Source organism: Enhydra lutris, unplaced genomic scaffold, assembly GCF_002288905.1.
Source record: "Enhydra lutris kenyoni isolate GAN:26980312 unplaced genomic scaffold, ASM228890v2 scaffoldscaffold17, whole genome shotgun sequence".
Lineage (NCBI taxonomy): Eukaryota > Metazoa > Chordata > Mammalia > Carnivora > Mustelidae > Enhydra > Enhydra lutris.
In genome coordinates this window covers 30,348,440-30,373,599 of record NW_019154101.1, presented here as the reverse complement: position 1 = coordinate 30,373,599, position 25,160 = coordinate 30,348,440, and the positions used below count along the sequence as shown (strand labels likewise).

At 42.0% G+C, this 25,160-nt stretch overlaps 1 protein-coding gene across 1 annotated transcript in view; it reads left to right on the top strand.

The window, feature by feature from the left end:
- Positions 1 to 113: 113 nt before the first annotated feature.
- LOC111147640 (microtubule associated protein 7) overlaps positions 114 to 25,160 on the top strand; it is a 144,596-nt gene continuing 119,549 nt past the window's right edge. Inside the window, exon 1 of the mRNA XM_022503831.1 lies at positions 114 to 667. Coding sequence (XP_022359539.1) covers positions 535 to 667 — 133 coding nt within the window. The 5' untranslated portion in view covers positions 114 to 534. The remainder of the gene's footprint in view (positions 668 to 25,160) is intronic.

The window sequence follows — 25,160 nt, the reverse complement described above, 5'->3', positions numbered from 1 at the left end:
TCCGGACAGGGCAGGGTTGTCAGGGCAACTGTGCACAGCGGCATCTCGCCGCTTCCCCTCTGTGCCGTGTGCGGAACAGCTTACCGTGCCGCGGCGGGGGGACAAGCCTGGGGACAGGTGCCGCGAGGGGGCGGGAGAGCCGGGATCTGACTGCACAGGTTAGGCAGCGGACGGAGGCAGCTGACCCTGCGTGCCTTTCCTGGGGCTTTTCCGGAAGGAGAGTGCGCGTGCGTGTGTGGGGAGCGCGTGTGCAAGCAGCGTGCTCCAGCCAGCCACATGCCCGGGGGGAGTAAGTGGGAGGGGGCGCGGAGGGGAGGTGGGGGGGCTGCTGCTAGGTGAGGGGAACTGTAGGGCCTCAGTTGCCAAGTGGCTGGTAGTATCTGTCAGCTGTTTGCACACTGTGTACCCATAGGGGATCTATTACAAGTGCTCAAATGAACCGGCCGCTTAGAAACTAGCAGCTTCCTGGGAGCTGCAATTACATAAGCATATATTTTTAATATAATAATAATTAAAAGAACTAGTAGCCGCGGTATGCCTGGATCTGCTACAGCTATCCGACAAGAGAGACTGAAGAAGACCAGTGCAAGGCCAATTCCCCTTGGTTTATTCACCATTAACGAGGAAGAGGAACAGCAAAAGAATGGAAATTCCAGAAGACCAAAAGGTATGCATTAGCTCTACCCTTTGGTTGGAACCAGCCCCTATTTCCCACATCCTCTGTGGCACATTGACAAACTGTGTGCACGCGGTGTGGAGTGCTTGTGACCCCCTAGCAGTTTGCCGGTGGTATTTACACATTCTGTAGAACTGTGGATGCGTGAAATGGGGAACAGATTTTGCAGATTTGGTAGCTTTCAGATCAGCTGCCTTTCTGACCCGCACTGCTTTCTTGGCTTAGAGATCTTTAATTTTCTCATGCTCACTTGAACAGTTACCGATGACACTGTCCTAGCAATAGGAATAGGAGTCGTCCAGGTTTAAATGAACACCTCCCCCCCTTGCTTAGGTGCATTGGTGATTTCTGTTTAATAAGGACAGTTTCTCCTCCGAAGGGTATGAGTTAAAGTGACCGAAGAGTGCAGCCTTTCCAAGGGCAGAGGGTCAAGACGTTCCTTCCTTCCTTTTCTATTCCGAAATACTGAGAGCTTGAAGGAGGAGATAAATAAACACTGAGCGCACCATAGAGGACAAAGCTAGGGAACAGGGAGGGGGGACCATGAAGCTTTCTAACTTGTGATGGTAACTGCTACTGAACATCTCCTGGAGGCTGGCTTGTGCTGGGTGTGGAAAGGAGAGGTCTGGTTCTTGTGCATTTCTTTCATAATGATGACATGGAGCAGCAGCTTTGACTGGCTTCTCAAATCCCTGGGTACTCCATCTTTTAGCATTGTCTCATAGCCACCCCTCCTCCCCAGGGCTGTAATTTTTGGGATGGCAACATCATGCCTTTAGAAGAAGGGCTTTAAGGCTTGCATTTTAAGTTTTTTCTTGCAACTCCCTTCCCCAAAATATATAAGCTATTCATTGCTTAAGCTGATAGAGTACCAGTTTTGTTGTTTCCATGTGGGGATTAAATTTTAGCTTGCATTCCAACTGTTTTGTCACGGAGATACCAAATTTTCCTCTGTGTGGTACAGAGCAGTAGCATGGCAAAGTAGCAGGCAAATATTTAAACACTGATAGAATAAGTGTTTGAATAGAATCCAGTGTCTGAAAATGACTGGTTTTCTTTTTCCTGGTTCTTGAGTGAATCTTCATTTGCTTTTCTCAAATATAATTGCAACTGTCTACTCTAAATCCAGAAGTATATTTTACTTCACTTTTAAAATACCATATACAGAGAATTTCTAATAACTGGGATCTAAGTAGCATAGTTGACTTTAATTTCACTATCAGACATAGCTTCTGTCTTAGAACCAGATGACTTCAGGAATTTACAGAAGCCACAGATGGAAGCTGATGTAGATGACTGGTTTGTTTCTGTTTTTGTTTTTGTTTTTTGCCCAGGAGTTAGACAATTGAACCAGGGTGTGCTCTTGATGAAAACCCAATACTTTAAATTGTTAGTAGCAGACCATTTGGCCTCTTAGGAAGTGGTAACGTTCTAAATTAATATGGATCTGTTGAATTGTGCCCACTGTGTATTTTTGGAAATGTTCTTCATTTGCAGCACTTTTCCCTTAGGCATCTTAGAGCAGTAATTTAGGATAGCTATCTGTTTTGTTCTGAGTAGTTTTCTTGAATTCCTCTCTTTCTCCTGTGTTTCGTATGTTTGTTTTCATTTGCCTTTAGTATTTTATTTAAAGGAGGAAGGGAAGGGGAAGTAGGTGCTTCTAAAAATCTGTTTTTGGCAATTCATGCAACTTTTTGGATAAGAGAGACTTAAGAAGGTTCTGATCCCCTCCCATTTTTCTTTTTCTGCTTTTCCCTATATTAAGGGGAAAGAGAAGGAGTAGAAAAGGAGGAAAATCTTTTGTTGATAAGGATGTCCAGACTTTCTGTATATCCCCAAATGTCTCTAATTTATGGACACATCTAATAAAATAAACAGCCCTGGAAGTATCAGTGGTTCTTGACGAATAAGACTATTGGCTTGGTTCTGAATTTCTCATCAGGTCTGTCTGAGCAATAGGAATGTCCACTTGCAAATCTAACTTTGTCAGTAGAACAGTGATGGAAATATTCTATGTATCCCCTGTCCGATATGATAACCACTAGCCACATGTAGCTGGGAGCACTTGAAATATAGCTATTATAACTAAGAAACTGATTTTTAAATTTTCATTGATTTTTTTAGTTAAAGAGCCACACATGGCAAGTGGTTATTACCTTCTTAGACAACATAGTTCTAGTCTTATCTCTGTAGACTATCTCTATAGAGATATCTCTTAGACTATCTCTATAGCTCTATCTCTATAGAGCTGTGATCTGAATTTTTGTTCTCTCTGGTTGTTCAACCTTACGTGCTTCCTGGCGCCAGATATGGTCAGGTCCTGAAATGAATGTGGAGCATAGTAAACTGGCTTTATAGACAATTTCAGTTGTCCTTTTCCACATAAATGTTATTGCCTGCTCCAAATATTATACTTGCTACTCCCTGGTTGCCGACATCATCCTTTGCAACATTTAATGGACTTTTATTTTTTAAATTATTTCCAAAGCATCATGGCAAGATGACATACAGGTTATCTTTTATGTGTTATTATTAAGATAAGCAATCAGAAACTTTTGTTTTCTTTTTTGCCTGCTCTGTGGTCTAATCAGCCAACTGTGTGCAACCTGGTTTTCATGCTTAGTATCTTTATTCTGTCACTACCAGGCATAAAGAAGTTTGCTATCTGAATTCAGGAGGTAAATGCTCCTATTCAGGATTACCCTGGGTTAATGACAGGTTGCATCTTTCCAGATACTCTACTCTTGGGTAGCCATCATAATGAACTCTGTAGGAATGAACATAATGATTACTGTCTGGACTCCCTGTGGTGGCTTCAAAATTGCCTTGATGGGGTGAGACAGTAGTTCGGTTAGCTGGTAGACTCGATCAGTTCTTGAAGGTGAAATTTCTCTCCCTTGTAGTCAATAGAGATGCAAATGTTTTACATGCCTTGCTCTTATCGACGAATAACATTTAGACAGTAATTGGGGGTGAGCTGGGCTTCTGCTCTTATACCTCTAGAACCCAGGTCTCGGTGTAATGCTGATTTGTGGACTGATGCAGGAAAGCTTATTTAGGTACTGCAGTGACTCAGTGTCCTTGCTTAGGTTTCAAGGCATACCTGCCTTACGGTGAGTTTTACTGAGCACAGTGTAATTAATAAGTAAAAACACCTTTTCTCCCTAAACCAACATTTGTTAAATGCTCAGTCTGTACAGATTCCTTTGCTGGGACATTGTGGAGGTGGTACAAAGGTAATTGACATGGTTTCTGCTCTCAGAGTGTCTACCTGTCTAGTGAAGGAGACCACTATGTACCAATAATGCAAGAATATAAACTGACATCGGGGGAAGGGCTGAGGGTATTAGGAAAGTATCTATACCTATATGCCCTTCTCTAGACAGTAAGCTTCTCAAGGGCCAAGACTACTCTTCTATATATGAAATTGTAAAGTGGATGGAACATTATTGATTGGAGATAAACTCAACATTTAAAAATAATTTGCATAGGCTCTGAAAGTCTTACTAACATAAGAATACTAAGAAATGTTGATCATATTAGGATTGTCCTTCCAAGGCAACCATTTTAATGTTTGGGTGTATCTGATAGGTTAATCCTATGACTGTCTACCACATTGCCTTTACCTAAGAGTGTATCAGGGATTCTGCCCTGTTTTGTTGTGTTCCATTATACTATTTATCATTTTCTTTGGTGGAAAAATGAAGGCATATGTCTACAAGGTAGTATTAACTGACCAGTTTGTTAGTATCAAGGTTAATGCCTCCTGCTCATTTTGTTAGCAAATTGCAGATTAGATTGTAAAGAATTTTTCTCCTTGAAATCAGGACACAGTAGTTCTGGGAAGCTATCTTCTCCTTTTCCCTGTTCCCCTCCCCCTGCCTTTTTGTTAGAATGGGTTTTTCTGGAGCCTGCAGTAATTTCTTCTTCTTCTTCTTCTTTTTTTTTTTTTTTTGGCTTATGCACTCTAAAGGTAGAATTTCTGCCAGTGAAGGTTTCCAAATGAAGTATGATCTACCATTTACCATTTGTATTCCTATTGGATTAGTGATGATCTAGCAATTATAATGTCCTCTTTATAAGTCCTAAGTCTTTTTTTTTTCCCCAAAAAGGAGTGTTAACATCAAGAAGTGTGAATGCCATTCTAGAATCATTCTCTCTCTTTTTCTTGTTTCTTTTCCTCTTTTGTTCTGTAAGACTTGGACTTTTGTCTGTTCCCAGTGTCTTTATTTGTGCCATTTCAGGACTAGGCAAAAACTTTTAGCAAAAATTCTACAGCTAGTGAGGCAAAGGTATAGTTCAGAATAGCAATAGTATCAAAGATCCCTATTGTAAGGAGGAATCTTAAAGTCAAATTGATTGCCATAAATTTTATTTGCTCAAGAAACCCAAAATGTAATGTTTTATTCAAAGCCTTTATATAAAAATAACAACAGGGGATGTCGAGAACAAGGACCACAACATCTGATGTATGGCTTACACTCATTGGATTCTCTGTGAACACCTGTTGAGTGAGTGAAACTACTTCCCAGGCATCCCGTGTTACAGTAGAAATTACCGTAGGTATCGCTATACAAGGGGAACGTGATTTAATCTCTACATAACCAAAATTTTTTTTATGGTGAGGTACTATATGCATGGGAATTTGCTTGCTCTATAAAACTAAAAGGCTTAAAAATTATGTGTGTGTTTCAAGAGACATAATCAGTAGAGCTAAAATAGCTGACTGCTCTAACCTTAGGAACCAAACACATGTATTTTGTGAAAATCTCTCAGCTGATAAATCTTACATATTATTTATTAGAAGGTGGGATGAGTATCCTTTTCCACTAACATCAACATATCTCAAGGGGCAACTTTAAATTCAGTTCGTTTTTACTAAAAAATTAGCAGATCATTTGGAGGCACATTAACCGTGTTTTGAGCAGGAACTAATACCTTCACATCAACAAAGGAAATTTCATTGAGAGAATTCTTCTTAATTCTCAGTTCTTAGCATTTGGAAGAACCCATTTATGTTGGGCCCTCTATGCATTAAGTTTATGTTCTAGATTTGTTAACTTCCAAAGGCAACTCATACCTCATTATACCTCAGATCTGGATACAAAGACCCAAAGGGTACCACAGGTGGACATAAGACAGTGTGTTTGAAGTGTTTACTTCAAAGGGTACTGATGAATATTTTTGCTGACTATAAAATGCAAGTTCCATTTTCTTCTTTTTTTTTTTTAAGATTTTATTTATTTATTTGACAGAGATTACAGGTAGATAGAGAGGCAGGCAGAGAGAGAGGAAGGGAAGCAGGCTCCCTACTGAGCAGAGAGCCCGATGCGGGGCTGGATCCCAGGACCCTAGGATCACACCTTGAGCCAAAGGCAGAGGCTTAACCCACTGAGCCACCCGCAAGTTCCATTTTCTTAGGCTTTCTTCCCAATGATGATTATTTGAGAATTTTAATAGATTCTGTCCAGATTCCAGAGAATTTACCATTCTGGGTCCAGTGTGGAGTGTGAAATGAGAATAGAGCTTAGGCATACTGACCAAAGAAAATTATGTTCACAGTTTCAGGCCTAATAAAGTAGTAGCAAGATCATCTGTGGATTCAGCAGAACCAGTCATCCTAAAACCATCATTGAGAATAACATTATAAAGGTTGGTGTGGTGTGGTGCCTCCTCATAGGGTTACTTACAAGGTCAAGCATCAAGTGTATTTGTTGAGGAGTGATTTGGGAGTCCAAGTGGAAGGTTGGAATCTCTGTGGACCCCTTTTAAAACCCCTCTGAAACAATGTAGCACAAAAATCTAAGTACAAATGCAAAGTCAAGATTGTGGTTATTGCCTCTGAGCCCCTGTAGAGAACTATAGACATTCAGAACCTGCTCCTGTCAGCGCTCTTGGTCTATATGGCAGGAAAAGTTTAACCAGATGGACTATTAGTGGCTACATCCAAGTTTGCCAAGATTATTAGAAATTCAGTGTAACTGTGGGGTGAGAGAAGACTGTGATGTGATAGAAAAGTTGCCACATGTGAAAGTAAGCAAGTTACAGTTCTTAACCTTTCCAAGCTTTAGGCTCTGAGCTGTAAAATGAAATTAATCATACCATGCTCATAGGTGGAGGTGAGGATTAGAGATGTGATAAGCATTTAGTATACTCTCTGGAAAATATTTGGGGCTCATTAAATGATATTTATAAAAGGTGGGACATTTGACTACAAATGGCAAATTTTCTGATAACTCCGACAAACATACTCTTTGTCTGTTCCAGTACATGTCTGTTACAGAAAGTTTCCCTAGTCTAATCTCCTGCCTATTCCCTTAACTAGCTTGTGAGTGAACATTTCCAGAAGGGCTGACACTTTTCTGAGGCCTTTTTAGTCTCTTGTCCACAATAGGTATATGTGACTAGCTCCCTGTCCTGTGTTTGTGTGGATCAGATGTTAGATGTCAGGTAGATTACTCATTGCGGTACCCTGTAATTATGCCGTGTTCAGGGAAGGAAATAAATTACCATTATGTCAGATCACCTCACTTGTTATTTAAAATATGATTAAGGGAGTGTACCTTTTATTCCTTGGGGTTAATGGAAAACTTCTGGCCTGCCTTAATCAGGGAAAAATAGCCATGATCCTCTGCCTTCTTGGAAACCAATCAAAAAGAATTTTTTTCTCAAAATTTCTACTTCTGGAGTTTTTTGTTTTGTTTTTACCTCTTCTCGCGGACACGAACGGAAATGTCCTAGGCTTGTGGGCAGGTTTGTGCCAGGGACTTAGGTTATAGGCACTTACATTTGGGGCTACTGGCTTTCTATGGGCCGTTTTTCTTCTCATGCTGTTTTCAGCACCAAGATTTCTTGTTCTAAATTTGGTCAGTTTCTGTCTTGTCTCTCAATACTTTTAGTTCTCTCTAGTGGTCTTGTTTCTCTCACCAGTCAGTCAGCAGTAAGTGCTGTGAACATTTGATGCAGGCAGCATATTGGATGTACCATACTTCTGTTACTAAATGTATGTGTTAGCAGGTCGTTGTATACTGAGGTGGAGCTCTTCCCTCTATCTGGTGTGTGCTGTGGCTGGTTCTCCTCCCTCTGCTGTGCTATATCTGGTCACCATCTACTTCTTCAGTTTAAATGTCCTTTCCTCAAGAGTGTCCCTAGATCAGGCTGGACCCCATGTTCTAGGCTTTCCAGGGATCATGTACTTGTCCTTTGTTATTCCAGCCAAATTTTAGATTGTGTTTGCTGAGTACTGTTAAAAAATCTCTCCAACTCGACTGAACTCTGACAGGGCAGTGAGTGTGACCTTTAGATTCACCCTGTGTCACTACACAGGGCCTCATGTGTAGTTGAGGCTTCCTAAACACTTATTACACAATGACTAACGAGAGATGACACCCCGACACCGTCAGCCAGGGAAAATGAGGAAGCACAGCCAGCGAGGCTATCTGTCCAAGCCTTGGAACATTCCAGGGTCCAGGACTACATTCTGAATCTGTCAAAGGCCTTGAGATACCAGGTCAGCCATTGCCCTGCCAGGCGATAGGACAGTGACTTTTGTGTTACAGACCTTTGCCCTCCAGCCCTCATTCAGACAGGACTTGTAGTGAGTTTTCTGTTCAGAGTATGCAGACTCCACAGTGACCGACTTGGACCACATTCCAGTGCCAGAGCATTCCAGAAGCAGCTTCTACCGTCATCTTTCCTTGAACTACTGGAGCTCATTATTAAGTGTCCATTTAAGTTTGTGGTATGTTACTCATTACAGCCATGATTGAAGTATTACAAGTATTTACCTCCCTTTGAACAACTGAAATTCACTATTATGACAATAAGGTAGAAGTTCTAAGTTGGGGCAGATTACATAAGAAACGAATCCTTGATGACTTACTCCCTCAGAGTGACAGGTAGCGTCTCCCACTGCCGCCTCCTCCTCTGTGGGTCAGGAAAGACCTGCTGCGAGCAGCTGTCCAGTGCTTTCCTGGCCTTGTTCCCTCTGGACCCCCACCCAGCCCAGCCACGCTCAGAATTTTCCTTTCCTGTCTCTCTTTTATACTACCATCTCTGCGTCAGTCTTTTTCTTTTTTTCCCCAAGGCCCAGAAAAACAGGTTCTTCCTAGGAAGACAGTTCCCGGCACCGACCTTTCCGTCAGCACTATGTAAAGATGCAAAGTGGCAACCTCAGTGTTAGGATTCCAGACCTTAGCACTCTGGGTTTTTACCCTGGGCTGACTTTTGGGATGATCATATTTTCTTTTTGCGAGTCTCCTACCTCTGATTCTTCTGCACCACTGCAGTAGTAAATCCTTTCCCTAGTCTTTACACAGGGCTCAGTTTGCTCTAGCTCCCCCTTACCCATCTAGTGGTTCAGAGTTTTATTATATTCACGTTAGCCTGAGTCCTGAATGGAACTCCAAACTGACCACTTGGGTCAACACTTCAATCATCAATCAGCTTGACATTTTATCACAGTCTAAGTGACTTTGAAATCCTCTCCACTGCCACAAGTTGCAGTGACCTTGACATTTACTCTGATGCTACGTGACCTTCACTTTGACTCCATTTAGGTAGTGTAGATCTGTGTTGGGCCTCACTAGCACTCCATCTGCGATCCCATGAACTTGGAAATTCCCCTGGGCACCCACAGACTTCGGATTCAGCAAACACTGATTTTTTTGTGTCTATACCATGAGACGACATGCTAAATCTCACCACCTGTGTGAGCTCAACCTCCTGTCTGCACCGTGGACTCACCTCCTCCAAACCCTTCATCCTCTGCGTGACCATTATGCTCCTGAACCCTCTGTTCTCACAGTTATTAGTATCCTTCCAGCTCACTTGTCCTCTTTTTTCAAGCCTGGAACTCATGGGTAAACCTTCTCAACAGTGCACTTGGATCAATGCCTGGTCCTTTGCAGGCTCGGAGTATCCCCACATAGCCTCTTCTTTCTTCCTTACGGCTGCCGAGTGTTGCTGCCAGCGTGCTTGGGTCTGTTCCTTCCTTCCTTCCCTCCTTCCCTCCTTCCTTTCTTTCTTTCTTTCTTTCTTTCTTTCTTTCTTTCTTTCTTTCAGATTTTATTTATTTATTTGAGAGAGAACGAGACAAAGTGCACAAGCAGGGGGAGCAGCAGAGAGAGAGGGAGAAGCGGGCTCCCCACTGAGCAGGGAGCCTTACATGATGCGGAACTTGATCCCAGGACCCCAGGATCATGACCTGAGCTGAAGGCAGACGCTTCGCCGACTGAGCCTCTCAGGCGCCCCGTCCGTTTCACTCTCTTGCTCTCTCCCCAGCTGATGAGCCCTTCTGCTGATGGCCGGTTGTGTGAGTCAAACACACGGCAGGCGACATTCACCATGAGTTTCATCCCCTCCACCTCACTCTTGACGGCTGACTTTTCTGCCACTCTCCTGTGAACATGAGGATGTATTAAATTAGCACTATTCTCACTAAAACACTACAATGCAAGAGAGGAATGAGGAACTTCTGTTTTCATTTGATGTGAAGAAGGAAGAAAGTAACATTTAAAAGGACTATTGGCCACCGACACCGGATTTTAACTAAAGCCCGAGTGTCGGGGGTTGACTGTGGTTATGTGGCCAGTGACATGCTTTTTGGTGAAACAGCATAGATGAAAGCAAAGCAAATGGAATGCTCCAAGCCCCATCTGAGAATTTGCTGTGGATCATTACCCTACTGATGCTTCTTGAGGGGGGTCTATACAATTACTGATCTATGTTATTCAGGAGAACAGGGTTAAAGAGGGAGTCCACACTACTTCAGGTGACGTGTTAAAAAAGCACAATTCCATTCAGGAGTTTTGGTGTTTGTTGAATTCCTTTCTTCTGACAGTACTGTCAGTCATTCGAGTGGAGGCCTACTTCATCATTCCCAGTGTCCTACATTTGACTCCCCCACCCCGCCCCAAGATTAATGACTTTTTATTTTTATTTTTTTATTTATTTTAGGATTAATGACTTTTTAATGACTCTCGGTAACAGCAAATTTTTTGACTAAATATGTAGCTATTTATGTTGTCCTCTAGCCTATTTTATCTTAAAACTTGGCTGTAACATTTTAGTGTGAAAGTCAAACAGAGGAAAACAGAAAAAAGAAAACCATCCTGGGTGCGACGGGTGGTTCATCCCGGATGAGCTCAGCATGACCTGCTTCCTCCCCGTAGCCCTGAGATGTCAGGTTCATGCTTCTAAGATGACGATGGAGACAGCAGGCATCGCTGAATGAGGTGTCAGTGGGCACAGTGGACCCTAGGGTGGCAGAATGTGTCGGTACCAAAATTCAGAATCTACTGGATCTCTCAATTAACAGACTGAGAAAAATAAGTTTCCTTTTCTGGATGCTGATGAAGACCTCCTTCTCAGTATCACAGGGATGCTTCAGGACCTCTAATGACGTGACCAGTCTTTGACGGTGTGGTCCCTGGGGGGGACCAGATTTTCTGGCTGGGGAAACAAGCAAGGCAGGTTTGAATGTCATAGAAGTATCTCTGAAATTTAGTATATGTGCTGCCGAAGCGAGCACAGTATCTCTGAAATTTAGTATATGTGCTGCCGAAGTGAGCACAGTATCTCTGAAATTTAAAATTGGGGGCTGTATGTGAAAGTAGATGTTGAATCGAGGTTGTTCCCATCTGCACAGGGCTGTGGTCTCTTGGAAACAATATGTAGAGGGATTAATAACTTGGAACTAGGAGGTGGCGAAACCGACTCCCGCTTTATGCTTCAGGCTTGATACTTCGTTCTGTGCCCACTCGGTTCATCTCTAACCAGGGATGATAGCATCACCTGTCTCAGAGGGCTAAGGATTAGGTGGGGTGGTACATAAAGCGTGCTTCTAACTGCGCCGGGCACTAATGAGCTAGTGTGTAAGTGATCCCGAATGTTATTTGGAAAGGTTTTGCAATTTGATAGCTTAATTGTAATAGTTCTAAGAGCCCAGCATTGCTGCTAAGACTTTGAAATTTTAGGAGACTTAAAACCAGTTGAAAGATGCACTTGCTTTATGAGAATTCAATAATTAAAGACTATTTTTCTTCTATTTCTTTTTTTTTTTTCCTTTTAAGATTTTATTTATTTGAGAGAGAGAGCATGAGCAGGGGGAGGGGCAGAGGGAGAAGGTGGCAGAGGGAGAAGCAGGGAGGAGGAATGGAGGGAGAAGCAGGGGGAGGGAGAAGGGGAGGGGTTAGAGGCAGAGGCAGGCTCCCTGCTCAGTAGGGAGCCGGATCAGGCTGAATCCCAGGACCCCAATATCATGACCTGAGCCAAAGGCAGATGCTTAACTGACTGAGCCACCCAGGCACCCCTTACTTCTAACTTTTTTAACCTGAAAATAATCTCAGATGCCTAGTGATTGTATAACTATAGAAAATATTTCTAATGAACTCCTTTTCCTAGACAATTACTTTCATAACAGTATTGCAAGCCACTTTTATATTGGCCACACAAAAATAAAGACTGTAAAGTGTGTTTGAAATGTGTCATTGTGTTCCTAAGTAATCTTTAGGAAGCTACTACTTCGTGGCTTAATAACCCAGTTCCTTTTCACCTTGCACAATGTTATAAGGTTGTATAATTTTCTCAGACCACTATTTTTTTCATTCCTTTTGGCTTTTAACAGAAGACTATAATTTATCATATTTTCCAAGTTGTGATTTTAAGAAAAAAAGTTTAGAAAACAGCTAACATAATAAATCCCTGTATGTCGGATGCCTGGGTGGCTCAGTCGGTTGAGCAGCTCTCTTCCGTTCAGGTCAGGATCCTAGGACCCTGGGACTGAGTCCCGGCATCGGGCTCCTTGCTCAGCAGGGAGTCTACTTCTCCTTTTCTTGCTTTTGCTCCCTCTGTGTCTCTCTGACAAATAAATAAAATCTTTTAAAAAATAAAATTTAACTTAAAAAAATACCCATATGCCTGAGACCTAGACCAAAAATTTTATATTAAAATACATAATATTTATGGGGAATATAAATAAAAAATATTATGGCTAACGTTATAGTTTTTATGTATCCTTCCACGGTCTTTCTCCTTCCATCCCTTCCTATTGCCCCACCTTTCCTCTTCCCAGGGAGATAACATGTACTCTTCCTGTCTGTTTCTTTACTTTGACTACATGGAGATATCTTTAAAAAATCTGTGTGTTTAAATTCATATAAATTATTAATATATCAATCTGCCAGTTTGCACTTTTCCCCTCAAGTTTGGAAATACCAATGCAAAGTGATCACCATAGTTTGTTTATGTATTTATGTATTATGTAGAATGTTATAATTTACCACAGTTTAATTCTTAAGTGCAACTTTCCCAGTTTACTTGTTACTATTTTCCAGCGGAGGGACAGAGATATTGATTAGTTTGTTTAGTCCTGTTGTGACTACAGATCATGCTCCAGTAACCATTTATACATCTCTTCTTGGACGTGTATGCAGGTTTCTCTGGTATAGTCCTAGAAGTAGTGTGTGCATTCTCATGTGCATTCTCATTTGCTTTTCCAAAATCATTTTATCAGCATAGTCCCACCTACACTGTATGAAGGTCCCCATTTCCCATATCCTTAGACTGGATTTAGTAAGACACTTTGACTTTTGCCAGTCGGATTGTTATGAATTGGCATTTGGTTTTAATTAGGGACATTGGACATTAGCTAATGTAGTGTTTTGTTTTGTGTTAATAATGGGAACACTAGCATTGTTTGGTGTTTTTTTCTCCCCCTAGAGGAGGGGACGAAAACTGCTGCATCGATAATCAGGTTTAAAGCTCATGGTTCTTGGCAGGTGTATGGAATCACTGAAGGAAGAAACAGATGGTGCCACCACCATGCAGAACTGAGGGGAAGGCAGTTATCTTCTCCACTGACACAGTGGCCGGGCATTAGAGCCAGGTTTCAGATTCCCCTTTTCAAATAGTGCATCTAGTTTCTGGGCCTGAGTCTTTTGTTTTTCTCTTGTTAGTACTTCTGGTCATTCACCATCATTCCTATTAGGGGACCAGAGAAAAAGCAAAGCATAAAAGTTAGGTTGATCTTCCTGACCAAACTAACTGTAGTAAGGTTTCTTTTAGGGTGAAGAACGTAAGCGGAGAGGAGGGGAGGATGTAGTGTTTTGTGGGGAGAGCATGTGTTGAAGACATTGCTTAAAATCAGACTTGGTACTTATTTGTGGTTTTCCATTATTCACATGATCCTTGGGCCTGATTAGCATTTGTAAAGTATGAACTCTGCAAATGTAAGGCATTAACATGAATAATTGAAAGGTAGAGAGTTAGCTATAGTGACTGTGTGTTTTCTTTTATTATAGTGGAGGCTATTTTAGTAACAAGAGGAAGCTTAGACTTGTAGACTGCTAGTCTGAAGACTTCAGTTATGCTCTCGCTCAGCCACATGGCATGATATATTGTACGGTTGCCTTATTTTCCTGGATAAAGAAAATTACTTTGCAGGGGGCAGGGGATGGAAATCTGTATTCTATGCTCTATATCGATCTCAATTATAAGGGTACAATCTGAATTTCTGGGAGGAGAGCTGTGCATAGTATAATCATACCTTGTTCAAAATTACATTGGTCTTTGCCACAACTCATGGATTCAGGACCCGTAGTCCCCACAAAGCGTTCCTCCCAAAATTTGGGGCATTTTCCCAAGGAATGTCTGGCCACCTGCACTGGCGCCACCTTCCCTGCTGGTGCTCTGCCAGGCAGTGCTGCACCACCGAAGCAGTGGAGTTATGTTTCCCAAACTGGTGTTCCGCACATCATTCCTCCTGCAGGGTGATTCTAACTCAGATCAGCTTAGGAAATCTATTTCTATACTATAGGACTTGTAAGGACATTTAATATACTATTATGAATTAGACTTATTTGACCTGGGATAATTTTGTATGGGGTGTATGTGTGTCTACTTCACAGAGAGCCCAGTCGAGGAAACTCTGTGGTGTTTGTGTGTTTGCATGCATGCAAAGCATCACATAGGAAAGTCTTCATTTGGCACCATATGGTGCCAGAGCTGCGAGCCGATCTGTTGTAAATGGATGATTTAGATTTTCAAAGAATGGCTTCTGGTCAATTCTTTGACAAGCCCCGGTGTGTATGAATTTCTCTTAAAGTCAAACTTGGACGCTTGCTACATAACAGAAGTCTATAAACCTAGCTTGGCTGCTGGTGACAAAATGCACAAAAAGGCACCTCAACCTCTTCTGGTTCTTGCTGTGGAAGTGGGAGGCAGATGCTACCTCAGTGAGTGCCCAACTCTGGTCCATGAAGCCATGGCTGCCTCTGAGTTCATGGGAAGGGTCTTTCTTTATTCTGCTGCCTCAGGCAGAGGCTGCGATCCTCCCTTCCTTCTGATGTTCCAGTGAGTAAGGAAGAGAAAACTCGTGATAGAAACTTAACTGTTTCCTCAAGATCCTTATCTGAGAGCTGCATGTGAGCCAGTCATGATGGATCTGTTTATTTTCTGGACTCTGGAAGCATGAAAGTTAAGTCATGCTCTGACTTAACTGTGGTTTGATGGCTCTATAACTTGCTTGACATGTATCTAACACGTTTGGGCAGAGAATTTGGATAAATAACTGGGATAAAATAAATGATATGTAAGATTAAAGAGAAAGGAATGGAAAGAAAGATCTGAAAATACTGCCATTTCCAGCTTTGTGTAGTATTGGGTTAGTAGTAGAAACGAGAACCAGTGCTGTGAATGGAGCATTTATCACGTGAGAGGCCCTGCAGGGGCCTTTTCAATGTGTTCCCATTTAACTCTCAATTCCATGTTACACAAATAGAATGCTGAAGTTCCTGGGTGAAGTGACTGGCCCAAAATAACACAGCTAGTAAGTGGTGGCCCAGCATTCAGACCCCTCTGTCAGGCTCCAAGTCACCTGCTTACTCTACTTGCTGTGATCAAACAGAAGTGCAAGGGAAGGGAGTCCTTCTGACCACCCCCATCCTTCAGAGTTCACAGCCAGGAAACTGAGACTTGGAGGGACGGGTTAAAAGTCACTGTTTTCCTTCGGGCACTGAATTCCTGTGACTTCAAAGAAGTGTTAGGTGCAGTAAACTATTTCAACATGCAAAACAATAAAGAAAAATTTTATTTTATCAGGTCTGCCTTGGTTTTCCTTACTCAGTATAAAAGTAGCATGTGATGATTTTTTAACACGTTTGCGAAATACAAAATATCTATTAAAAAGAGATGAAAAATCAGGGTGCCTGGCAGTCTCTCAGGTGGAAGAGCAGGTGACTCTTGATCTCAGGGTTGTGAGGGGTCATGAGTTTGAGCCCCATGTTGGGTGTACAGATTACCAAAAAAAAAAAAAAAAAGTTTCAAAAAGGCTAAAAATCACAATGATCATTCTGAGAAAAATCATTGACATTTGGATGTATTTTTTCCCCATGTCTTTTTTTTTTTTTTTTTTTTTCCTGTTCTTCTTCTCAATGGTTTGGAAAGTAGATGTTCCACTTAAAAATCTATCAGTGGTCACACTACATAAGATCTTTTTTCCCCCAAATATTCTTAAGCTTAAGTCACTAGATAGTGCTGGAAAATGCTTCTCTTCTAGTATATAAAAAATGAGCTTATGTTCTTCTTAAAACAATTTAGGGAAATGTTGAAGATTGGAGTATGTGGTTGCTTATAAATCACAGCAGATTTTGGAACACCTGCTTTTTAAGAATCTGTTAAAATCGGAAGTTTACTTTTTGCCAATTCAGATCCCTCTGAGGCCAGCTAGAAGTGCTACTTTGGTGTATAACCAGGAGCACAACACTTTGCTACTTTAGCATTCCTATTCTTAAGGAAAGGCAACATCCTTAACATTACTGAAAAACCCAGAAAGAATTTTAATTTAGTTAGTTCCAAAGTGACTGGAGATCAGTGAAAGGACTTTTACTAAACTTGGGGGGCAACTCTAGGCAACAGGGAGACAGATCCTCCTTACATGTGCAAATGCACTTAAATGCTAGGATTAACAGTATGTTCCATAAAGAAGGAATGGAGAAGGAAAATTCCATTGAAGGAAACAATGTAGAGATTGTGAGCAATAGATTTCTTGGCCTGGTATGCCAATGAAACCTGTGGAATTTGGAACTTTTATCAGAATAATTTTTTAATAATAACTGCCAATAAAGTCCACATTCTTTTTTTTTTTTTTTTTAAGATTTTATTTATTTATTTGACAGAGAAAGACACAGCGAAAGAGGGAGTACACGCAGAGGGAGTCAGAGAGGGAGAAGCAGGCTCCCCGTTGAGCAAGGAGTCCCATGCAGGACTCTATTCCAGGACCCAGGGATAATGACCTGAGCCAAAGGCAGCTGCTTAATGACTGAGCCACCCAGGTGCCCTAGAATCCACATTCTTAAAAATTACTCATGGTATTTTGCAACATTAGCCATATTATATAGGTGTTAGGGGTTTAGGGTTTTTTTTTTTTTTTCCCCTTCCCTTTGGGTCATATTCATGACGTTCTTTCAGCTGTATCTCATGCGCTTCCTTCTTGTAAGCTCTTGGCAAGATCCCTGTCAGAGTTCTTTGGGTAAAACACTGGCTTATAGTGGTCACTGTATGCTTCTGGACTTGCAGTTTGGCTGTAGGCTACAATTAAAAAACAACAACAACAACAACAACTGAGCCTGTCTTTAGAAGATTCTTTAATCTTTGAATGTTTTACCTTTTAAGCTTCAACCCAGTTTTAACCACTCGCTAGACTGTAGGCCCTGAAAACAGTTCTATAGGAGTGAATCTGTAATTTTCTACCCTTTCTCTATAGAGCAAAACAAAATCAATAACCGCAAAGGTAGATATCTTGTGTTCAGTGCACAGAATGACCTCAAGGTTATCTTCCCTTTTCCTACTCATAACAAAGTAGGTCAAGTCTGTCATACAGTTGGTTTTTTTCCCCCTGAGTAGAAAAGCCAAGTTCTTTTTTTTCCCCCAAACTGGAGGAACCTGTCAGTTTGGGGTGGCCTCTGCTGCCTTGACCTTGCTCTCCCTCCACTTTTTTTGTTGGTAAATTTGAATAGCAGCCTACTGATCGTGTCTCGGAATTTTTTGATAAAGGTTAGAGTGTATTTGCTAAATCAAGGAAACCCGCAGCTGGTACTGAGTTCTTCTAAGAAGTGTATCTCAGGGATGCATCAGAGGTTGGCGGACTACAGAGGACAGCCTGCAGGCGGGTCTGACTCTGGGCTGTTTCTGTACCAAGAGTTAAGAACAGTGATTGATTGATTGATTTTTGCGGTAAAATATACATGACATAAAATTTGCAATGTTAACCATCAGCTGTACAGTTCAGTGGCACTGAGCACATTCACAGGTTTGTTTTTTTTTTAATATATCTTAAATAGTTATACAAACAAAACACAAAGAATATGTGACTCACTTCTGTGGCCTGAAAGCCTACATATTTCCTGCTTGGCCTTTTATAGAGAATGTTTTATGGAGAATGTTTTATAGAGAATGTTTGACCCCTGCTGCTTCAGTCTTTCTCTGTAGGGAAAGTGAATGTAAGGAAGATCAAGATCAAGGGAGTCCGCAGTGCGGTTGGAGAGCCCCGACTTCACTTCCGGCTCTGCCAGGATTGTGGGGGAGGGGGGGGCAATGAGGCAGGTCACATGACTCCGGGCCTCGCTTTTCTCAAGCCCTGCAAAGCGATGATGATAACAGTTGCGACCTTCTAGGCCACTCTCCTAATTAAATGGAATACCTGAGAGGCACGTGGTCAGTTAGAATACTCAAACAGTAAATGAGGAATCCTGTCCCTGACACGCCCAGAGGAGGCTCATGGGCTCTTCCTCCCCGGAGGTGAAGGACTCTCCCAGCCTATGAGCTGCTGGCCGTCTTGCTGCCAGCGGGAGGAGGGTCAGCGTGAGGGCTAAGCTAGCTCAAAGAGGAGACCAGAACTTTAAAAAAAAAAAAAAAAAAAAGATAGTGAGAAATGGAACTACCATCCTATATCCTGAGATCAGACTGATGCCCTTCCATCCCATTCCCAGGCCTGCCTCTCACATAAATCCACCTTGGCTGAGTTTGCTCAAGCTCACAGTGCTGCGTGTTACTGCGTGCTGAGGCTTTACATTACATTACAAAACACCACAGACTGGGTGGCTTAAACAACAAATTTGTTTCCTCTCAGTTCTGGAGGCTACGCGTCCAAGATGCAGGGGTCAACAGGGTTGATGTCTTCCAAGGCCTCTCTCTCCTTGACTTGTAGGCAAACCTGCTCTGACCTCACAGGGCCTTCCCTCTGGGCCTTCATCTTAATCTCTTTATAGGAACACCTACCAGTCAGATTAGGGCCCACCCTCATAACCTCACTTTACCTTACTGACTTCTTTAGAGGCTCTGTCTCCAAATATGGTAATGTCCTAAGGTGCTGGGGATAGGAACCTCAAATACAAATTTGCAGGGGGGAGGGGCACACTTCAGCCCATAGCATGTTCCAGTTTTTATAGTATTCTCTGTGTATTAACTACTCTTGAAAATATGATGGTAAGGAGAATGGGAGTAACTTGTTTGGCTCATGAGGCAGTCAGAGCCCAAAAGGGCAGAGCTGGTCCCATACATCCAGGGAGGGTTGAAGTGGATGGGGTGGGGCTAGATGGCTACTGCAACCTTCAGCTGAGGAGGCGTTCTTGTCTGCCAGCTCTTTAGCTGCTGCTATTCTCTAGAAGTATAAGCTGTTTTCAGAAGATAACTTTGGACTGTATCTTCATTGTAAGATTCCTGAGTAATTAGCAATATATTTTGAAGTGGTTTTTTTTTTTTTAATCCACAATCTGCTTTGTCATTTTTTTAGTGAATTTTGCTTAGAATTGCAAGTCCAGGAACACTCTCAGAAGGTCCTCTGTATTTCTGAGCCTCCAGTAGATAAGATGTTTACCCCAGCCGCAAGGGTAGCTTACCACACCCAGAAGTCTCTGGTACCTTCTAGTGTAGCATCATCACCATGCAGTCAAGCTGGCATTTCATGTCCAAGGGAAGAGGCTGAGGGCTAAAGACTTCAGGCCAGGCCTCAAGGAAATACAGCTTCTCAACAGAACACTGGCACTCAAATTCTGCTAAATATTACTACGTCAGTTAACTACTGCCGGGCAACAGACCACTCCAAAACTTACAGCTTAGAACAACAGTTTACTCTTTCTAATGATTCTGTGGGTCGGCTTGGAAGGCCTGCTACTGATTTTGCCTGGGCTCACTGGTGGGCTACACTGAACTGGAGGGCCATTTGCAGGGGGAGGTCCTTGATGGTCTCTCACTTGCCTACCAGTTCATGATTGCTGTCCACCGGGGCACCTGAGTTCCCCTCCATGTGGCCTCTCATCCTCTAGTAGGCTTGGCCTGTGCAGTGATCTCAGGGAAGCATCCCAGGCAAGCAGAAGCTGACGTTGCTGGGCCTCTTGTGGCCTCACCTCGGAAGTCACACAAGGTCACTTCTGCCATATACAGAACATGGTCAAAGCATGTCACGAGGCCAGCTCAGATTCAGGAAGTAGGGAACGAGCCCCTACCTCTTGGTGTGAGGAGCAGCAAAGGAGCCTGGATACAGGCGTGGCTCACCAGGGGCTGTTGTTATAACCAGCTGCCACAGCTGCTAATAATGTTCGTCGCCCCCCCCAAATTTTTTTCTTCCCCCCCCCCCCCCCCCCCCCCCCGCCGCAGGCATCTGTCCGTGATTTGTATCGAACACTGGTGGGAAAGTAGTTCAGGCTTGCTTGTATGCAAATGTATATTCTGTTTTTTCTCTGAATCTATTTGAGTGTGCTTATGGCTTATGTATACATAACGTTTTAAAACATGTACTGAGTGGCAAGTTTGTATTTCCTATTCTGTACCCAGGAGGATGTAATTTAGAAATTTCCATCCTATGTCACTTTGGCCAGCTTAGTGAGGTTTTTCAACTGGACTGTGCAAATAAAGGGAAAGATTAATAGGTTGTTTGCCAGAAATTGCAAAATCTTAAACTGATTAGAACATCAAAGAACATCAAAGGTAACATTTTAGATGATTTCAAGCATCTCTTTTCTTTCTTTGGATGCATTTTCATTAACTCATATAATAAATAAGGTTCTTTGATCAAAGTAGGAGTCAAATTCTAGTGCAGTCATATATTCATATACAGTATGCACACATGTATTGTATATAAACAGCTCGGGATTTCAAAAGGTATATATGTACTTTATTTATAAAGTATATTTATATAGGTATATATATATACATATATGTATATATATAGTTTATTTATATATATGTGCTTATATGTATATAATTGCCTTTTAAGTACAACCACCCAAGCCAAGTGACCAGAAGCCTAATGGGATCCCTCTGCTCACAGGATTTTGCCTCTCCGTCATCAGTCCATTCTTTCTTAACTGATGCCTGGACTCTACCTTCGTTCTCCTTCCAACCTCCAGCCATTCTCCTCCCATTTCTTTTGCACAAACAAGCACGCTGATGCAGATACAAGTACTTGTGAGCACCCTGTGATGCACACAGCTTTCTGGGTTTCATTTCATTCTGGAACCAATGTATGTACTACTTTGATCAAAATCAGTAGGGGAAAAAAGTACATAAATCCTGTAACTATTTCTTGTTCCCATCTCCCCATCCCCAGAGCAGACAGGCCCCGCTGTTCCCAGGTGCATCTGTTCCTCATGTACAGACCCTCTATATTCTCTCTATCCTGCCACCATGCTTAGGATGAACTCCCCAGTTTTAGGGTATTCCTCTAAAAGGCAGGTGGATTTAGTTTTAGGGTATCAGAATTTTAATGTGTAATTTTTTTTCTTTGTAATAGAGTTCTTAAGAGGGATTCCCTAAAACTGCTGGGTCCGCAAGACTCATAAATCTGTGAAACCATACGTCCTTATGTCCATTTTTTTTTTCTTTGAGAAAATCTACAGCTTGTGCAGATTCTGAAAAGGACACATGACCTAAGAAAAGGATAAAATCCCTCACCCTGTGGGATCTTGGTGAATAAAGCAAAGGATGAAAAGATTTAGGAGGAAAAAATGATAACCTATTTTCACTATATTATCTACTGGGTTCCCCCCACTGCTAGTACAGGGCGCAAGGGTAGTATGGAGGCTAAGAAGGGAAGAAGTTTTGTAAGGAAGAAAAAAAACCAGTGGTACCAGTAAAGAGTGAATCAAGCCAACCAATGCCCAAGAAAAGGTAACATTTGCACATTCCGTGTGCCAGAATTTAGGCCACAGGCTCTAATTTTTCATTTAATCATCTCCAGCATTTAGCATTTGATGGGGCCCTCCTCCGGGAGAGAAAGAGGTTGAGATTTGAATGTTGGCTCGTCACTTATCTGTGTGACGTGTGGCGTGCGCTATAACTTCTGAAACCCAGTTTTCTTGATCTAGCATGAGGTTAAAAGTACTTACTAAATTTACATGAAGGTGGGGATTATTCCTGGAAATTTAAGGTACTTAGTAAATGGTAGCTATTACTGTATTTTGGAGAGGCCAAGGTTGACATTGGGGGTTGGCTGCAAGACCAGAAAGGGCCTGGCCCCAGGATAGGTTTCCAGGGCTACTTAGAAGAAGTTTGCCAGTGGTTCTACAACCCCTTCCTTCCAGAAAACAGGCCCTCCCTTCTTACCCGTAGGTTCTGACAGCCATCGCTATTAATGTGGAATTAGGGCAAGGTCTGTCCTACAGAAGGGGAGAGGCTGTGTTCCTGGCGGCACAGGTTGAAACTCTGACCCATGAAAATTTTGCTTCGTGCCTGCTCTGAGTGTAGTACTCAGCTTTAGGTTATAGGCTAGGTTGTGGGTCAGTGGGCTTTTGTGGGTCAGCCTGGGAGCTGCGTTAACATATATAATATTGTTTCTGTCGGGAAGCTATTTTCTACATTCTGGTGAGATGCCCTATTCATATGTTGGAGACTAGACTAGAAAATTGGTAAGGAAGGTCTTAGGGAATCATTCTCAGGCCAGAGAGAGAGAGAGAGAGAGACACTTCGAGAAACAAGAAACAAGACATTGACAAATATTTATACTTTTTCCCATTGTTTATTGAGTGTTAACTTCATGTAATTTGGACATCACACCTGTCCCACCCATTTATTAATTGCTTGACATGATGGGATGAGATATGCATGACAGGATACTTACTGTTTTTCCTTATGAGACAACCCAGCCTCTCTCTCTTTTTTTTTTTTATTTTATTTATTTATTTGACAGATAGAGATCACAAGTAGGTAGAGAGGCAGGCAGAGAGAGAGGAGGAAGCAGGCTCCCTGCTGAGCAGAGAACCCGATGTGGGGCTCGATCCCAGAACCCTGAGATCATGACCTGAGCCGAAGGCAGAGGCTTAACCCACTGAGCCACCCAGGTGCCCCCCAGCCTCTCTTTTGAGCAGAGTAATCAAAACTATTGCCATGAGTGGGCTTAACAGTGTTGCACCTGCCAAGGCCTGAGTCATGAAATCCATCACAGACATCTTTTCTTCCTTTGAGGGGAAAAAAGACAGCTTTTTCTTGAGCCATTAATTTCCTTTCGGCCCCACTTCTGGAGTAGAGAGAGATGGATCCAGTAGGTTTATGTGACAAAAGAAGTGTATCCATCAGCAATACATGATTTGGGGATGTGAGTTATGCCTGATAGTTTGCAGCATAAGAAATATTTAAACAGGGCACCTGGGTGGCTCAGTCATTAAGCATCTGCCTTCGGCTCAGGCCATGATTCCAGGGTCCTGGGATCAAGTCCCGCATCGGGCTCCCTGCTCAGTGGGAAGCCTGCTTCTCACTCTCTCACTCCCCCTGTTTGTGTTCCCTCTCTTGCTGTCTCTCTCTGTCAAAGAGAAAAATAAAATATTAAAAAAAAAAAAGAAACATTAAAACAGTTATAACTGGAGTATTTTAGTTATTCTTCTGAATGCAACATTCCTTACAAATTCAGCCTTCCATGAGCCAACACTTTTCAAACTGCTTTTATTTTGAGAGGACTTCTAGAAAATTATTTCAGCTTTCTTAGCAATCTTTTCTTTATCTAGTATTTAATTCCACTTTGTTTTGATCTGAATAAATAAAATTCAAGGGAAAAATTCAAGACTTGTGATCCTTAAGGACTATCATAGTGTAAACTTGAGAAAGTCATTTTCTTATAGATTTTGTAGATATCTGTAGATTATATCCAAATGCCTATCATTCTTCACACTGTGAACATGTGGACCTCTTATAATCCTAGTAGAAAAATCCTTTCTAAGAAAGGTTGATATACCATACGTATCAGGAATATATTTTTTAAAAGTAAACACACATCTGTGTTTGTATTTGTGTGTATAATTTATATATATGTGATAAGTGTATGTGTTTGTATCTCACATATACTTCTCACTGGTGGGTCATGAAAATAAGCTCATGTATTTAAACCTAGGATCTGGAGGATGGGAGCTCCAAAATGGTCTCAGGTGGGCTATGACCACATTGGAACAGTCCCCATACAATTGTTAAGGTATGCGTTTTCCAGGAGGATTCAGAGCTCATGCATTCTTCGTGGAGAAAGCTGGGACACAGTTTAGAAGCCACTTTTCTGGAGTAGGTTAAGGAGTGGACCTAAATAATATCTTTCTTCCTCTCCTTGGAAGAATCTTGAATTCTCTAAAAGTTCAAATTTATAGGGTCTTAGAGATTAAGAAAGGGTGGCAGGATCTGGTTATGTGCAGAGGATGAGTAACAATGATAACGAGTCCATGGAATTTTGAGGGCCAAATAGAGCTTTTGCTAGGCTGGTGGCTTTGATTTTTGATCAGGTTGGTGCTATTGTACATGAGGGTTCTGATGGTCTTAGCTTTATAAAGTGAGCTGTCATGGTTTATCTCATTTCTCTTTGCTGAGGGTGTGTGTGTGTGTGTGTGTGTGTGTGTGTGTGTGTGTCTGTGTTGACCTTGTATCATGGTTTCTATGCGCACTAGAGCAATCCTGATCTGGAGGTTGAGCTCCATATTCCTGAATCCAGCAGCTGTTAAGGGAATGTTCTGTCCACAGCTTTGGCAGCATGAAGTGGTCAGTCATCCCAAGTTTTGTTTCATGGGCCCCCTGTTAAGGATGGAGCCATCCTGTTTCTCAACCACTTTTTCTCTAGTTTGTCTCCTGTCAGTATAACTTGTATCTCATGTAAACATGACTCAGTAATGAGGGGACCCTATGGATTAGCTGTAGCCTTCATGTCCATGAAAACTACCAGAGAGAAGAGAGTAATAACTCTTTAAGTTTTGGTGGTTTTGGGTCTTTTTTTTTTTTTTAATTGCGGTAAAATACACAAAGCCTAATGTTTTCCATCTTTACTGTTTTGAGTGTATAGTTCATGGGCATGAAGTACAGTCACATTGTTGCTCAACCGTAGCCTTTTTTAACAAGGGGTTTTTCTGTGCAGATATCTCCACTGTGCTTAGTCAGAAATTTCTCCCCAGAAAACCTCATCTCTTACCCTGAAGACAATATAAGTAAACTGTGTCTGTGAAAATAACTGAGCATATCAGTT